General features: G+C 44.5%; 1 protein-coding gene across 1 annotated transcript in view; it reads right to left on the reverse strand.

Annotated features, from left to right (window-relative positions):
- Nucleotides 1-17,178, reverse strand: part of RYR2 (ryanodine receptor 2) — a 3,481,211-nt gene that overhangs the window by 53,910 nt on the left and 3,410,123 nt on the right. The window contains exon 100 of the mRNA XM_086925791.1: nucleotides 16,048-16,204. Within this exon, the coding sequence (XP_086781917.1) occupies nucleotides 16,048-16,204 (157 nt within the window). The remainder of the gene's footprint in view (nucleotides 1-16,047; nucleotides 16,205-17,178) is intronic.

Consider the following 17,178-nt stretch of genomic DNA (forward strand, 5'->3'; position numbering starts at 1 on the left):
GATCATGGCCCAGTACAACAATTTTTACACCAAGGACGCGGCACTCCGGACTTGGGTGGGTTTTAGCTCGATTTATTTCTCTTGGAGCTCGAACCAATGCATTTCAGCCTAACCTCGGCTTTGATCACTGTCAAAATATATATCAAAATATATATATTTATATATATATATATATATATATATATATATATATATATATATATATATATATATATATATATATATATATATATATATATATATATATATATATATATATATATATATATATATATATATATATATATATATATATATATCCAAGATAGTCTCCAACGAGGATTTGATGCGAGGTTCTTTATTAGACAGCATAATGCATTTCGACGTGTGCTTCCTCAAACGCCACTGATATCAGTCTCTGCAGCACTCTTTAATTGCTGAGTGCACGCCTCCCCCAACCATGTGATCGTCCACTAAGAGGCAGGACTGTCTGCACTGCAACTCCCAGAATGCTTCATACTTGGGCTGGTGGTACGTGGGGAAACCAAAGTAAAATCCTTGTGTTTGTAGGCATTTGCAGAGCTGGACAAACTTTATCCAGTCAATAAAATCTTCAGAACCCCTCGAGTCCCCGCATAACGCTTCAACCTGCAGGGTACAGGTCCGCTGGGTCCTGGGCTAGTTACAATGCACCAAACACACCCGTGAAGTCACAGACTGCCATCTGGCAGCGTCCCTTGCTTTCCTGCATTCTGGAGGTGAGCTGCCACATGCCAATACCTTGGCGAAAAATGAAACTGCTTGCGCAGGAACCAGATGACAGGCAGCCAGCTTAGTGAAATGGGGCTCCTTAACATGTCTCTGGCTGACACGAAAACATCCAAGACAGCCTCCAACAATGCCGAAGGAAGGAGCCACAGGTGGGGATTTGATGCGAGGTTCTTTATTAGAAAGCAGGTAAGGCGTAATGCATCTTGGCGTGTGCCTTCCTCAGATGCCACTGCATATATATATATATATATATATATATATATATATATATATATATATATATATATATATATATATATATATATATATATATATATATATATATATATATATATATACGCATACTCAAAACAGAGACTGGCAAATCCTGAAATTAACTAGATGCCCGGACCAAACATGCACTTTCCCTACGCGTTTCAGCGATATTCCTTGATCACGGGAATCATCCTTTCACGGACCATGGAATCTATTAAGGGATAATTTTATTAAGGGACTACCGGGACCACAATGCATTGCTCTATGGGGGCGGGCTTAAAGAGGGCTTCATATTGAATGCAGGTGGGATAGACCAGGAAGTACCGATGACATTGCAGCTGATTCCCGTGATCAAGGCATACCTCGGAAACACGTAGGGAAAGCGCATGTTTGGTCCGTGCACCCAGTTTATGAAAGGGATGCCAGTTCTCGTGTGCAGCTCTGTTTGCTTTCTGCGGCTTCGTGGGAAGATGTGTTTGGACTATATATGTATATATGTATATGTATAGATATAGTATTTCTCAAAAGAACGACTCTAAAAGATGAATTTCATCAATGCCTAATTACCATGCACTAAGTATATGCCCACCATGGGCATAATACGAGGCTTCTATGTAATGCACAGTATTCGGCGCGATTCATAAAGCATGCATTCAGCGGTTAAATAATCTGTGAGCGTGTCCGAGTCCAACTGCATACGAAATGAAATGTATATATTGTAAAAGTAATTTAATTATGCTATATTACAACAAAAGCCTTTTAACTTGAACATGGAGGCAAGTTTATCGAAAGTAGCGAGTAATACGAAATTAGCAAACGGCATGTATTGTGCAAAAACTACGAGTCTGTTTTCATTGTCAGTCAGGTTGTAGTCCTAATCACATGACTGTTTGGGTGCACCGTGTTAAATATGGCGATTGTAATTCATTGAAGTATCGGTGAGCAAGCCTGCTGGTCAGGCGAAACGCGTCTGAGGGCGACATGAAATAAACACTTTGGTCTGCACAAAGTCTCGTCACTGGTAGTTTGTCTACTTGAGGGGTGAAGTGTTGCCGGGACCTAACTTCAGAGGCCCCGTTGTGAGACGAGACGCCCGCTGTTCTGGAAGGCGGCAGTTTTCTTCTGAAGTAAAGAGGAGTAGAAGCTGTTTGACCTGCCGCCCCCCCGAAGCTGCAAGAAGGAGAAACTCTCCATTGGATGTGCTACAACGAACCACCTGCCCGACACTGCGAGCGACGAGAACCGGAGGGTCCACGCTGCAAGCTACGAACGGCAGGTAGGAGTTCGGAAGAGCTTCGGGAAGCGGGAAAGCTAGGGCACAACTAGAGAAATTTTCACGGCATTTTCGTGGAAAACCTAGCGGTTGCTGTACCGGAACGCAAGTTCCAAGATTCGTTCATTTAATAATGATGTCTGCCCAAGAACTTCAGGAACGAGAGGAAACCGCGCTCTCCATCTTTGATGACACCAAGACAGTAGGCGCTAAACCAACAACTAAAGAAACACCGGCTAAAACATCAGACATGACGGTTAGATTAAAGCGCCTGGAAAAACTCAAACGCAGAGAGCTCTCTAAATGGTGGGAACAAAAATCCCTACAATGCTATCTGGAGGTAAAACGGATCCCACGTGGCTTAAGGATAATGGTGGCGCCAACTTATGAGGAACCAGATCCTAATATGTTACGCGAGTGGGCTGATAATAACCATGACTCTTCTAGTAAAATGCTGGCAATCCTGATCAAATACGCGGAATCGGACAGAGAGAAAATGTTAACAGAAATTGAGCAAATACTCCAGGTGTTGGATAAAGAGTCGGATCAGGATTTCATCAACAAATTTAAAAAAGACATGGCGGAACGTCTCAAAAAATTGGAGAACAGAAAGAAAAGCTGAAAAATTCCTGAGGGACAAGCGAGACTACGAACGTGGCCAGATCTACACATTTGCGAAACAATTCGACTCAATGCGTAAACAACGACTCAATCCTAATCCAAAATGCGCAGACCCTCAGTCAGATGATAGTAGCCTCCTCAGCTCAGAAGTCGATACAGATCTAGAGGAAGGACAAAGTAGATCGAGCAAGCAACCGATCCCTTCAGTCATCGACGAATTTGCTTTTTTAGAGGAGGAGAGGAGATTCAACCTGAGACCGAGACGGAGAGTCAATTACGGAGACAATCAAAAAGGAAGAGGCAGAGGAGCAGGCGGCGCAAGAGGAGAAAACAAATCCAATATAGCTCCCAACAGAGCAAAGAAATAAATGATCAACTTTCGGGACATGACAACACGATCCTGAAGCTCACGAAAATTACTTTGACCCCGAAAAAAAAGAAAGTCCTACAACTGGGCCTTTCCTTTTGTCCACCTGCGGACTTCAACTACGTGGAAACGCGTGTTGACGCGTTCAAATTCGTGAGAAATTTAAAATTAAAAAAATTCTTTGCACAAAATAAACACTCCAAGAAATCTACAACAGACATTCAATCCACCGCTATTGATGACAATCTTTCTATAGCCGACATGGATCTATTACTTAACCTACGAGGCAATGACACTCGAGTTAATGTCGAGACGGATGCTCCAACACAAATCATAAGTCCTGACCTGGAAGAATTTCACGAAGCTACTAGTAGCCAGGCAGCAATGATCGCTGAGGAACAAGACATTAACATCAATAAATCTGTGACCACGAACTTTCGACCCAGTTCAAAGTTTACCCCTCTCAGCATTCGAGACACGGTTGACATTTTCCATGAACTGGTTGTAAATGACTTGAAAAACCTAGAAAAATGCACAAGTGTAAAACATAAAAATTTCAGCAAACAAGAAAAAGACTATTCGGCATTAATCACTAAACTCAAATCTGACCACAACTGTATAGTGAGAAATGCCGATAAAGGAGGGAATGTTGTTCTCTGGGACAGGGGATAATATTTAGCCGAGGCGCATAAACAGCTTAACAATCGCTCGAACTATGTCAAGACAACAGAACTGGCTATGCAACATCAGTTCGAGCTTTACAACCAGCAGCTACAAGGCTGGTACCAACAAAGCCTCTTATCCTTAGAGGAATTTAAGTTCTTGAAAATTTCCAATCCGACTACCCCAGTGTTTTACCTTATACCTAAGGTGCATAAAGATGTGGTCAACCCACCTGGCCGCCCAATTATTTCTGCAATAGGGGGGGGGGGGCCTGGAAAACACTAAATTTATTGATTCGTTTCTGTGTCCTCTGGTCAAACAACTTCCCTCCTTTATCCAAGACTCAAGCGATTTTTTAAGAAAAATCTATGATATACCATGGGAACCAGATCTTTTATTGGTAACAATTGATGTCTCTACGCTTTACACAAGTATAAGGCATGAGGATGGCCTCCGGGCAGTAAAGCATTTCCTAAAAGAACGCCCAATCAATCTCTGGCTCCACACACAAATGCTCCTGGCAATGATTACGACTTGCCTAAACAGCAACTATTTCCTATTTGATGCCAACCTGTACAAACAGGTATGTGGGACCGTGACGGGCACCTGCTTCGCCCCCAGCTATGCTAATTTGCATATGGGCTGGTGGGAGGAGCAGGTGGTCCAAGCGGATCTCCACAAAGAATGGGACGACAATATCCTCCATTGGAGCAGGTACATTGACGACCTGTTCCTTATATGGAAAGGTTCAGAAGTCAGTGCCCAAAACTTTATCAACAAACTTCAGGATAACAACCTTAATCTAAAGTTTACAAGTAACATCAGTGCCACATCTCTGAACTTCCTAGATCTCATTATTTTTGTAAAAGATGGGAAATTGCAGTCTAATCTATACAGAAAACCCACAGCAGGGAACACGTTGCTCCATGCAACAAGTTTCCATCCAACCAATCTAATCAGAAGCATTCCGTATGGAGAAAGTCTAAGAGCCATCAGAAATTGTAGTGACCCAGAATGTCTTGAAAAAGAGCTGATAACACTTAATACCCGGTTTTCAGCGCGAGGGTACTCACAGGATAACATTAGTGGGTGCATTAAGAAAGCAAAAAAACACAGCAGGGAAGAAATTCTGTTCAACCAAAATAAACCAGCAGCTACTAAACAGAGTGAAGCAAACCAGGTCAGAATGATAACATCTTACAATAAAAAGCATGCAGATGTAAGAAAAATCTTAAACCGTCACTGGCACCTTATTGCGAATGATCCTCTTTTACAAGATCTAGTCCCCAAAAAACCGGCTATTACCTTTAGGAAAGCCAGGTCCCTAAAACAAATGCTAGTGTCCAACATACTGCCACCTAAACCGAAAACGAAAGGAGCAGGATCAGATTGGCTCAGGAGAAAACCTGGCTTTATTAAATGTACGATATGCAAGGCGTGTAAGTTGGGAACCAACACCAACTCATATCAAGGGGGTCTTACTAAAAGAGTCAAGCAAATTAGAGGTTTCTTTGACTGCAAAACGGATTATGCTGTCTACGTGCTTCAGTGCCCATGTGGCCTGAGGTACGTGGGCAGCACTATCCATCCAGTGCACATTCGCATACTGCAGCATATGCGAGCTATCCGAAATACAGATCCATCCTACCCAGTGGCACGCCATTTTGAAGAGAAGCACAACAAAGATGAGGCAGGGCTCAGTTACTTTGTTATTGATCAAGTCCCCAAAAGTGTGAGAGGTGGAGATAGACTGAAAAAATTGAGGCGCCTCGAATCAAGGTATATTTTAGAACTCAACTCCAAGGCCCCGGGGGGGCTGAACCTTGAAGAAGATCTGAGCACACACTTATAATAGGGAGAACGAGTCTTGCCTTCCGAATACCTGATTATTGTTCTGAAAAAACTTTGGTGTCATTTGAATGCTGGTTAATTCAAAGAAGAAAAGCAATGGTAACCTCATTTAAATGTTCTATGTCTGTACACACATTGTGGCAGAAAATTGTGCACTTTCCCCCATTTCCTTTTCACTCTTCCCCCTGCACTTCTCCTTTTCTTCCACACTTTCACTTGCCTCCCTCAAACTTCTTCTCCCTTTCCTCATTTTTTCACACAGTCCCCTTTTTACTTCTGACGACATTGGTTAATTTTTGCCCACTAGGGCAGTATTTCTCAAAAGAACGACTCTAAAAGATGAATTTCATCAATGCCTAATTACCATGCACTAAGTATATGCCCACCATGGGCATAATACGAGGCTTCTATGTAATGCACAGTATTCGGCGCGATTCAGAAAACATGCATTCAGCGGTTAAATAATCTGTGAGCGTGTCCGAGTCCAACTGCATACGAAATGAAATGTATATATTGTAAAAGTAATTTAATTGTGCTATATTACAACAAAAGCCTTTTAACTTGAACATGGAGGCAAGTTTATCGAAAGTAGCGAGTAATACGAAATTAGCAAACGGCATGTATTGTGTAAAAACTACGAGTCTGTTTTCATTGTCAGTCAGGTTGTAGTCTTAATCACATGACTGTTTGGGTGCACCCTGTTAAAAATGGCGATTGTAATTCATTGAAGTATCGGTGAGCAAGCCTGCCAGTCAGGCGAAACGCGTCCGACGGCGACATGAAATAAACACTTTGGTCTGCACAAAGTCTCGACACTGGTAGTTTGTCTACTTGAGAGGTGAAGTGTTGCCGGGACCTAACTTCAGAGGCCCCGTTGTGAGACGAGACGCCCGCTGTTCTGGAAGGCGGCAGTTTTCTTCTGAAGTAAAGAGGAGTAGAATATATATATATCAGAACACAGATCACAACAGGGGGTGGAGCCCACCAATCCGGCTTTTATCTCATGAAGGTTGCTGCAGTGGATGTCAGAGTGCGACTCCAAATGGTGGGAACCTTGGAGCTCTGAGCTCTGATTTATACGCGGCCTCCAAGCCACGGGAGATGCACCACCCGGAAATTTGGGGCCACGGAGCTTAATGTGGAGGCATCCATGGAGGATTGACAAGCCGGATGTGCGAGTGGAAGCCCATTGGTGGGCTTGAAACGTCTCAGACAGCGGCACATAACTGAGGCACACACTACAAGACCCACAAACCAACGTAGACTCATTTGAGTTGCCCATTGGAGGGCTCATATTTTTAAGTGGGGGGTGTAGCCTCTATGCCAAAATGACTGTCGCGCCTCTGAAGAGTGCAATGAGCATGCAACCCGTCAGGCGTGAATCGACAGGCATGCTGTAAACTGGATCCACCCACCAATCCGGCTTTTACCTCATGAAGGTTGCTGCAGTGGATGTCAGAGTGCGTCTCCAACTGGTGGGAACCTTGAAGCATATATATATATATACCTATATCTATATATATATATATATATATATATATATATATATATATATATATATATATATCTCTCTCAGCTCAGCCCCAAGGCTTGTTTACTGGTACCGGCCGACAATAAATGACAATTAAAATAATACCAATGTGAATTTTATAGCTACATTTTATGTTTTTATAGCTATCTTTCTCCCTAGGGCATTTGTGCACCTCGCAAATAATAATTAAAACAGTGAGACAATAATAGGCTAAGCAAGATTTTTAGCAGTTCGAAGTATGTTTAGAGAATTTGATTCGTTTTTAGTTGTTTCCTTCGGGTTTGGGGAGAAGTATTTTTTGGATCATTTCCTCATCATCTGTGTGCAAGTGTCTATGTAAGACTCATTTATTAAAGGGACAGCCAACTATTTGTGTCTAGATAAGGGGTTTAGTCTTCTTCTGATCGAAAGGATACATGTGAACATTCGGTTGAATTTTAGGTCTGGCGTACTATATTAGTATGTCAATATAGTGGCACTTAATGATTATATGAATATTTGCGGACCTGTTTAATGGTATTTTTTGGTCCCTCTCTCTCTCTTTCTCGCTCTCTCTCTCCCTCTCTATGTCTCTCTCTCTGTCTCTCTCTCTTTCTCTCCCTAGACAGAGACCTAATGTTTATATTAATGTTGATAGGTTTTATTTATTTATGTTGTGAAAAGCATTAGGCTTTCTACTTAATATTAACCCCCTGTCAAAGCCTGCTGACCTAACTACAAACCAGAGGCCTCTCCTATCACTTGGTGACTTCATCCTTATCTTTGACCATTTACATTCTAGCCTTCATCTTAGTTAGGGTTGCACTATAAAAATACCATAAACATACATACATACATAATTTTTAATAAAGATGAAAAGCTAAGGGCCTTATTCCGACTACAGCGATCCATTGGACTGCCATAGTAATGGTGGCGGTCCACCAGCCATGTTCTAACTATGGCAGTCAGACTGTCACAGAACCACTGCTACCGCCAGGGATCCACGATCCCTGGCAGTCTTGTAGCAGTGTGAAGCTGGTAATATGCTGGCAGTGCTGCTGTGGCACCACCAAGCATATTACTAGTTTCCTCACCACCACAGTTTGCATGGGGGTGTCACTGCCAATAAAAGTGTGGTGGTGAGGACACTAAGGGGGTTCTACAGGGCCCCCTGTTGCCTTTGTGCCAGGGGATGCATGCAGGGGGGCACATGGTGTAACCCCCGAATGCATGCAACCCTGGTTCTTGCAGGGCATGGACTTAATAATCCATGCCCTGCAGGAACGTGCAATGGCATTCCCATTTCTGTGACTTGCAATGCTGTGTGCCAGCCGCCAAAGGACCGATGAACCTGGATCACTGTTGGAATCTGGCGGATGGTCTCATTATGGGTTTGGCGGTGTTGGAGCGAGGCGCCGGTGTGGTGGCCTGTTCCAAGACTGTCAAACTCATAATAAGGTCCAAAATGTGTTGCAATGGACCTTTTAAGGGGCTTTGTTCTTTTTTTTAAATTAGGTCCTGAGCTGCACAAATGTTCATTGCTGCTTTCAGATAACAGGAATAAATTAAGTTTCGAAAGTAAATTGTACTCTATGATAATTCCTTAGAGTACATAATATGCACTCGCTTTATTTTGCTAGACCTCTTTAAGAGATGTTCCAAATGAACAAGTGACTTACCTTCGGTAACGCTTTTTCTGGTAGATACAGTATCTGCCTGTGGATTCCTCATCTTGTGAATATCCCCCTGCGCGAGCAACGTTCGGAAAATTCTTTTGTAGCACGCCGGCGTGGACAATGTCATAGGAGCACAGCATCGCGCGCGACTCCTACTGACGTCACCGACTCCTTATTAGGCCTACGCCGGTATGATGACATCAGTTCCGCTCTTTTTTCCGTGCCTTCCAGGCACCCAGACGGACCAATGACAGAAGATATACACATATACAGTGTACATAGTACATACAATTCAAAACTACACACATGGTGCGTTGCCAAGGTATGAAAAACCAAAATGTATACAAATATAAATATACATAAAATACATAAATACAGGTATAGAAGAGTGGACAACGGGGAGGCGGGTGGGTCAGTGAGGAATCCACAGGCAGATACTGTATCTACCAGAAAAAGCGTTACTGAAGGTAAGTAACTTATTCTTCTGATAGATACATATGCCAGTGGATTCCTCACCTTGTGAATAGAGTCCCACAGCAGTCCCCTCTCCCGGAGATGAATGGTCAAGAATGGGGGCTTTGAACTAAGAGCTTGAAGCTCACTTACCCTCCTTGCCGAGGTAATTGCAACTAGGAAAACCGTCTTAAAAGACAACAACCTCAAGGGACACTTATGCAGAGGTTCGAAAGGAGAACCCATTAGATAAGTAAGCACAAGATTCAAGTCCCATTGAGGCACAATAAAGGGAGAAGGAGGAAATGTATTTGTAAGCCCCTTCAGAAATCTCAAAACAATAGGAGATTTAAACAAGGACGGCTGATCCGGCAGGCAGAGAAATTCAGACAACGCCGAAAGATAGCCTTTAACTGTTGCCACAGCAAACCCTTGCTGCGCCAAAGAAAGTGCAAAAAGAAGTATATCTGACAAAAGAGCCCTCAAAGGATAGATGGACTTCTCCCCGCACCAAACAACAAATTTGGACCATCTATAAGAATAAATGGATTTAGTGGAGTCACGCCTGGCCGATAAAATGACATCCACCACATCGTGCAGGAGAGAAAAGGAATTCAGATTGCCCCGTTCAATCTCCAGGCATGAAGGTGTAAGGTCTGGAGGTTGGGATGCAGAACCTGCCTTTCAATCTGAGAGAGGAGATCTGCACTGTGAGGGAGACGGAGCGGCGGGCACGAGGAGAGGTGGAGAAGATCTGTGTACCACACCCTTCTTGGCCAATCCGGGGCGATCAATATGACTTGGGCCCCGTCTTGGCGAATCTTCCTCAGAACCTGAGGAATCAAGGGTATGGGAGGAAACTTGTAAAGGAGCTGTGAGTCCCAACTCAACTGAAACGCGTCCCCCAAGGCTCCCTGCATCGGAAACTGGAGACTGCAGAATGACGAGCAGTGAGCATTCTCGTGAGTGGCGAACAGGTCCACCTGAGGAGTTCCCCATGTCCGAAAGACGTGACGAACCACCTCCAGGTGAAGCCTCCACTCGTGGTCGGCCGAGAACCGCCGACTGAGGCTGTCTGCAGGTACGTTCAGAACTCCGGCCAGGTGATTTGCAATCAGATAAATCTGATGATCCTGAACCCAGGACCAGAGACGCAGTGCCTCTCTGCAGAGACACTGCAACCCTACCCCTTCCTGTTTGTTGACATACCACATTGCGATGGTGTTGTCTGTCAGGACCTGAACCGACCAACGGCTAAGGGAAGGGAGGAAGGCCTTGAGTGCTAGATGAAAAGCCGGCAACTCTGGAAGGTTGATGTGAAGCAATCTTTCCTCTGGAGACCAAAGACCCTTGACCTACAGATCCCCTAGATGAGCACCCCACCCTAGAGTGGATGCATCCGATATCACTGTGGCCACCGATGGAGGAATATGGAAGGGCTTTCCTTGAGACAGATTGCCCTCCACACTCCACCAAGATAGATCCACCGCAGCTTCTCTGGAGATCCTCACTAACTCCCTGAGATCTCCTTGGTGTTGATACCACTGCCTGCGGAGGCACCACTGGAGCGCCCTCATGTGCCAGCGTGCATGGTTGACCAACAGAATGCAAGAAGCCATCAGACCGAGCAGACGAAGGACCTTCAGGACTGGAACAACCGCTCCATTGAAAAATAAAGGAATCAACTCCTGTATGTTGCGAATCCTTTGAGGGTGAAGGAATGCACGACACACAGTTGTGTCCAGTACAGCACCGATGAACAGGTTGCGCTGGGAGGGCACCAGGTGAGATTTGGGTACATTTATCGAAAAACCCAACCTGTGTAACAACTGAGTTGTCTCTTGCAGATGATGGAGCACTATCTGTGGAGACTCTGCTTTGATCAGCCAGTCGTCCAGATAAGGGAATACCGGAATCCCTGACCTTCTGAGATGTGCAGCCACCACAGCCAACACCTTGGTGAAGACTCGAGGCGCAGTAGTAAGACCAAACGGAAGGACCGCAAACTGGTAGTGTTGCGACCCCACCGTAAAACGGAGATACTTCCTGTGCGACTTTAGGATTGGGCTGAGAAAATACGCATCCTGCAAGTCGGTCGACACCATCCAGTCCTCTTCCAGCAGCGCCTGAAGAACTTGTGCAAGGGTGAGCATGTTTAACTTCTCCTGCTTCAGGTAAAGGTACAAGATCCTGAGATCCAGGATTGGACGAAGCCTGCCATCCTTCTTGGGGATCAGGAAATACCGGGAGTGGCACCCCTGACCCCTTTCCTGCTCTGGAACCACCTCTATTGCACCCTTTTTGAACAGTACCTCTACCTCTTCCTGAAGGAGCAACAGGTGGTCATCCGAGCAAAACCCCTGGCAAGGAGGGTAATTTGGAGGGAATTCCTTAAAGGGAAGAGCATACCCATTCTCTACGATATTGAGAACCCAAAGATCTGATGTAACCGATTCCCAATCCTGTAGAAAATAAGTAAGCCGACCCCCTACAGGACCCACATGATCCGGAATGGTGGATCTAGGGCTGCTTTGCTGTTGTAGGTGGGGGGTGGGTATCAGAGGAGGAAGCAGAGGAGGAGGAGGCTTGACGTCCACGAGGAAGACCCCTTTGTCTACCCCTGTAGGACTTGTACAAAGGATTTTGTTGATGCTGCTGCTGTTGGTTCTGCTTATAGGTATGAAAAGTAGACCTTCCAAAACCCTTGTACTTCTTGGTGAAAGAGCCTCTAGACTGCAGACCCAAAGATCTGGCTGTCGCGCTGCTATCTTTAAAACCTTTCCAAGGCAGCATCAGCTTTCTTTCCGAAAAGGCCTGTGCCATCAAAAGGCAAATCCATCAGAGCAGCCTGAACATCAGCTGAAAACTCTGAACTCTTTAACCAAGCAGCTCTTCTAGTGACAATCGAAGACCCCATGATTCTAGCCACTGAATCCGCCGTGTCCATACCACTTTGTATGACCTGACGAGCTGCAGCCTGTGTGTCAGATACCACATCACTAAAGTTCTTCCTATCTTCCTCAGGAAGCTTAGATGATAGCTGCTTCACTGTGCCCAGCAAACAAGTAGCATTCGTGGATTTTAGGGCCATACTACTTGACGAAAACACTGTTTTTGCATTTTGATCTTGCTTTTTAGAGTCCTTATCTCCATTAACCTTGGGAAAAGCACCTGCCGATTTCTTTGAGCAAGCAGCCTGGACCACCAAACTCTCTGGCAGAGGATGAATAGACAAGAATTCAGGATCTCCAGGTGCCACCCTATAGCGTCTTGCAACTGATTTTGACACCGCAGGAGCAGTAAGAGGCCTCTTCCAGACTTCCAATATAGGTTCAGTTAGAGCCTCAGTAAATGGTAGAGTAGGCTCAACCACAGAGGACGGAGAATGGAGAACCTCCGTAAAGATGTTAGACTTGTACTCCACAGATAGTAAAGTCAAATTTAAGAGTTCTGCAGATTTCTTAATCACCACATGGTAAGGAGCCACCTCCATTCCGGTGAAAGTTCCAATCCACTTGCATTCTGCAACTCTTCAAAGTAATCCTCCTGATCCTGAAGTTCGCCTTCTTCAACCTCAGGTTCCTCATAATTTCTCTCCTCCATAAGGCGCTGCGCTCTACGCCTCGACCACTCCATCCGAATCAACGTCGTCGGATCCGGTACAGACTCCGACGGAGTCGGGCCGGCGTCGAATGAGGAGCTGGAGCTGCCTTTGAATGAGAAGCTGGAACCGGCGTCGAACCTCGATTTCGATCCCGAGGTCGCTCCAGAGCCGGCGACGCCGTGCACGGAGTCGATGACCTCGGTGGAGCCGAACTATGCCACGGTGGAATCGGCACCGGCATAAATGTCAAGAAAGGTGCCGGAGCATAAGCTTGAGGCATGCCCAGATTAAATGACAATGGACCCATGGGACCAGCCGGTGCACCAGAGGGGTACATTGCTCTCGCATATACGCCATACATGGCGTTTAGAAAATGCAAAGGGTCCTGACCTGGACCAGGAAACTGAGGGTACGAACCCACTGGTTTCCCCTGAGGAGGCTTTACTGGATTGGACTCCTCCTGTTCCTCGGGCTGGTGTACCGGAGTCGCTGAAACCTGAGAAGCCTCAACTTCCTCTTCATTGTGCACTGAAGACTGGTACGGCTCGGAAGACGGATTCGATTCCGGATTCGGTGTTGGCTCCCAAGACTGCAAAGGCGAGGCCTCATCTTCAGTCTTTTGAGCTGGAGAGGGAGATATCATACCATGATGTCTTCGAGAGGATGACTTCTTTTTGAGTCCGACTCCCTGCCGGAATGGTGTCCCGAACTATGCTTCTTCCTCTTATGCTTCTTCTTCGAGGAACCCGAAGCATGCCTCGAAGCCGACTTTGAAGCCGACTCCGACCGAGACCTAGACCGGACCTCGTCTTCGACTTTGACCTCGATCGCCTTGATCTTGACCTCAAAGTCCTCTTGCTATCCTTACCCTTCATTTTGGCAAGAAGGAGTTTCGCCTCTCGATCTTGAAGAGCCTTTGGGTTCATCTTCGAACATGGACGACAATCCTTTACGTCGTGATCAGAGCCCAGACACCACAAACAGTCACCATGAGGATCAGTAATGGACATCATCCTGGCACACGAGTCGCATGGCTTAAATCCTGTCTTCTTCGATGACATCTTCGAATGAAGACAGACCAAACAGATACAGAACAAAAGTTCACAATAGTAACAAAGTTACTATCCGCACAATAGAAGATCCCAGGAAACCGTTAGCGTCGACGATGCGGAAAAAAGGGAACTGATGTCATCACGCCGACGTAGGCCTAATAAGGAGTCGGTGACATCAGTCAGAGTCGGGCGCGATGCTGTGCTCATATGACGTCGTCCACGCCGGCGTGCTACAAAAGAATTTTCCGAACGTTGCTGATGCAGGGGGATATTCACAAGGTGAGGAATCCACTGGCAGATGTATCTATCAGAATTTGTATATATTTGTAATTTTTAGTATTTATTTATTTATTTGCTTTTAGCATCAACAAAGTCTACACATTTTTGTTTCATGGCCTTATATTTAATAAAAGTTAGATAAAAATTCCTTGCGAAAACTCCATAATTATTGTGTTAATTTTGTTAATTTGTGTTAAGATACATATTGGATATGTGAAACAGTTCAAAATCAGCACTAACATTAATTTATAATGAAGTCATTCAAGCATGTGTTTTGATACAGTAGTATGGTTTCAAACACCTGCAGCACACATGTTTCTGGGGAGACCTAAGCTCTATTGGCTCCCACAATAGACAAGGGTCATCTTTAAACTACTCTGACCTTCAAGTGCATCCACATATGGACCCTGAGGGACATATTTACAAGGGAATGGCTGGGCATGGCGTTAAGCACAAAATGCTAACGCCACGCTCCGCCATTCCGAAAATGCAGGGATGAGCCGCATTTACAAAGAAACGGCACATCCCTGCATTTTCCCTAGCGCTGGCACTAAATGAAGCTGCCTAGCGCCAGGGCAGGCACACTTACACCATAATGCAGTATGGTGCAAGGGGTCCTGCGTTGAGGGAATGATTGTTTATGAGCAGAAAGGTGCCCCTTCCGGCACATAAACAATCATAAATGACGATTTGAAACTTCTCTGTGTGCTGTATTGTGCAGCACACATAGAAGTGGCAAATCGTCATTTTTTAAATGATTGTTTATGTGCAGGAAGGGACACCTTCCTGCACATAAACAATCCTTGATGGCGTTTTGCTGTTTCTATGTGTGATGCACAATCCAGCACACATAGAATGAGCAAAAACGAGGAGAAATAAAGCATTTCTCCTTGTTTTACCATGTTAAGACTAGGTTTTCCCTGACTTAATTTTGGTGGTGCCTCCTTTTTACGTCACCCTTGTAAATAGGGGGAAGCAGCAAAACAATGGGTGTTGCGGCAGATCACCCACTGCAACACCCATTGCCCACCCCTTTCAGGCTAAGTATAGCGTGGAAGGGTGCCTTGTTTACAAGGTAGCATTAAACCATGTAAAGTGGCTTAACACTGCCTTGTAAATAAGGCAAAGCCCCCATTTCCACAGGAACATCACAAAAAGTGAGGCTCCTGTGGTAATAGAGGCTATAAAATATGCCCCTAAATATCGGGGGGGGCAAGACCTGTCTATATTTACTTGTGTGTCTTAAAATCCAGTGACCAAGGGCTGTTAGTCATCCCTAAGTGTATGATAAGGTCGAGGGAAGCCGCCAAACTCAATGTCCAAGCTCCTAGCCCATGGAGTGCCCCTTGACTCTGTGTTTAATTATTGGGGGTATCATGAAATGTATTAAGCTGTTGGCGTCATTGTAATCTGATTGGCTCATGATGGACAATGCCAACTAGGTATTTTGTAAAATACTCTAATGCATTAATAGGCGATATTGTTTGCGGTGTGTACCACATAAATATTCAATTCAAAAATCAAAAGGAAAATCAGGTATTTAACTTTATTACAATAAGGCTTATCAGTAGAAAATGTTCAGTGTTCACCATGCTAACATATTTCTTAGCTAACATGTTTAATTACAAGACATCAGGAATATTTTATTGGAATTCTTGAGCTGTACCTGTGCCTGCATGCCTTTTATACATACCTTGAATTATGGCTAGAAGAATTACTATTACAAAAAAGAAGAACGTGATATCAAAGATGATCCGATAGATCTCATATTCATCTCCTGCGGGGTCTACAATTTCATCACCGATCCCCCCTCCGGCACGCACCCCGACATACATATGGAACATGTAGCACTGGAATAGAAGGAGAAAGAAACATTTTTAGAGAAACTATTTACCTTTGCAGGATAAAGGCATGTTGACAAGTGAAAACACGTTCTCAGCATTCATGCACAATCTTTCAGTGACACACTGCTCCTAGAAAGGGAGAAGAGTCAAAGAAGAGACTGGGCATTTGTTGCTAAGAGCTCTGTGATTGAGGATGCGACTTTCAACGATGTATCCCAAGTGTTCTCTCTAAAATAAATCGCTAGGAGCCATAGCACGAAGAGCTGCGCTACTTCAAGGCAGAGCCGAGCACTTGTTTTTTTTTTTATTTGAGGTGTCTCAAGTTAATGCCTATAACTCTGAATTTCGCCGAATTAATGCATGAAATAGTGAGCAGGGATTGCCTCTCTTTATTTCTGACTGGAGCTGTCTAAAGTTCGTGCACTAATTCAGAGAATTTATTAGTTATATGTAGAAAATTTAGAAACCTCAAATGCAGAAAAAACTGGTGCCCGGCTCTGAGCTGAGCCTACACAAGTCTTCATGGTATGGTCCCTGGGGTCTAACCATGAACCGCTGCTTTGGCTCAGTGCAGAGTGCCTGTTTCTAGGAGGTTGAACTGAAGCACATTCATATAACCTGATATTTCTTTGAGCTAGAGAATGATTGTTATATGTTGCAGCTCAGAATCAGTGAGCAGGGATTGTCTCTTCCTGTGTCCGAGCTGTGCTGTCTGAAAATAGTTGACTAAATAAATAACAAAATTGTGTTAAATTAATGCACCTTAGATAGTGCAAGTACATAGAAACAGGTGATTTGGCTCTGCAGTAAGCTAGCACATCTGTTAAGGATAATGGCCCCAAAAGTAAAAGTAAAAGCAAAAAACTGACTGGACCGGATTTACTGATAACAGGGGTATTCTCAAAGTACTCAATTAAAAACATAAAGGTAAATACAGCATCTGTTTTAGTTTGTGAATAGAGCAATCTAGCTTTATACAC

The sequence above is a fragment of the Lissotriton vulgaris genome, chromosome 6 (assembly GCF_964263255.1).
Source record: "Lissotriton vulgaris chromosome 6, aLisVul1.2, whole genome shotgun sequence".
In the NCBI taxonomy this organism is placed as follows: Eukaryota; Metazoa; Chordata; class Amphibia; order Caudata; family Salamandridae; genus Lissotriton; species Lissotriton vulgaris.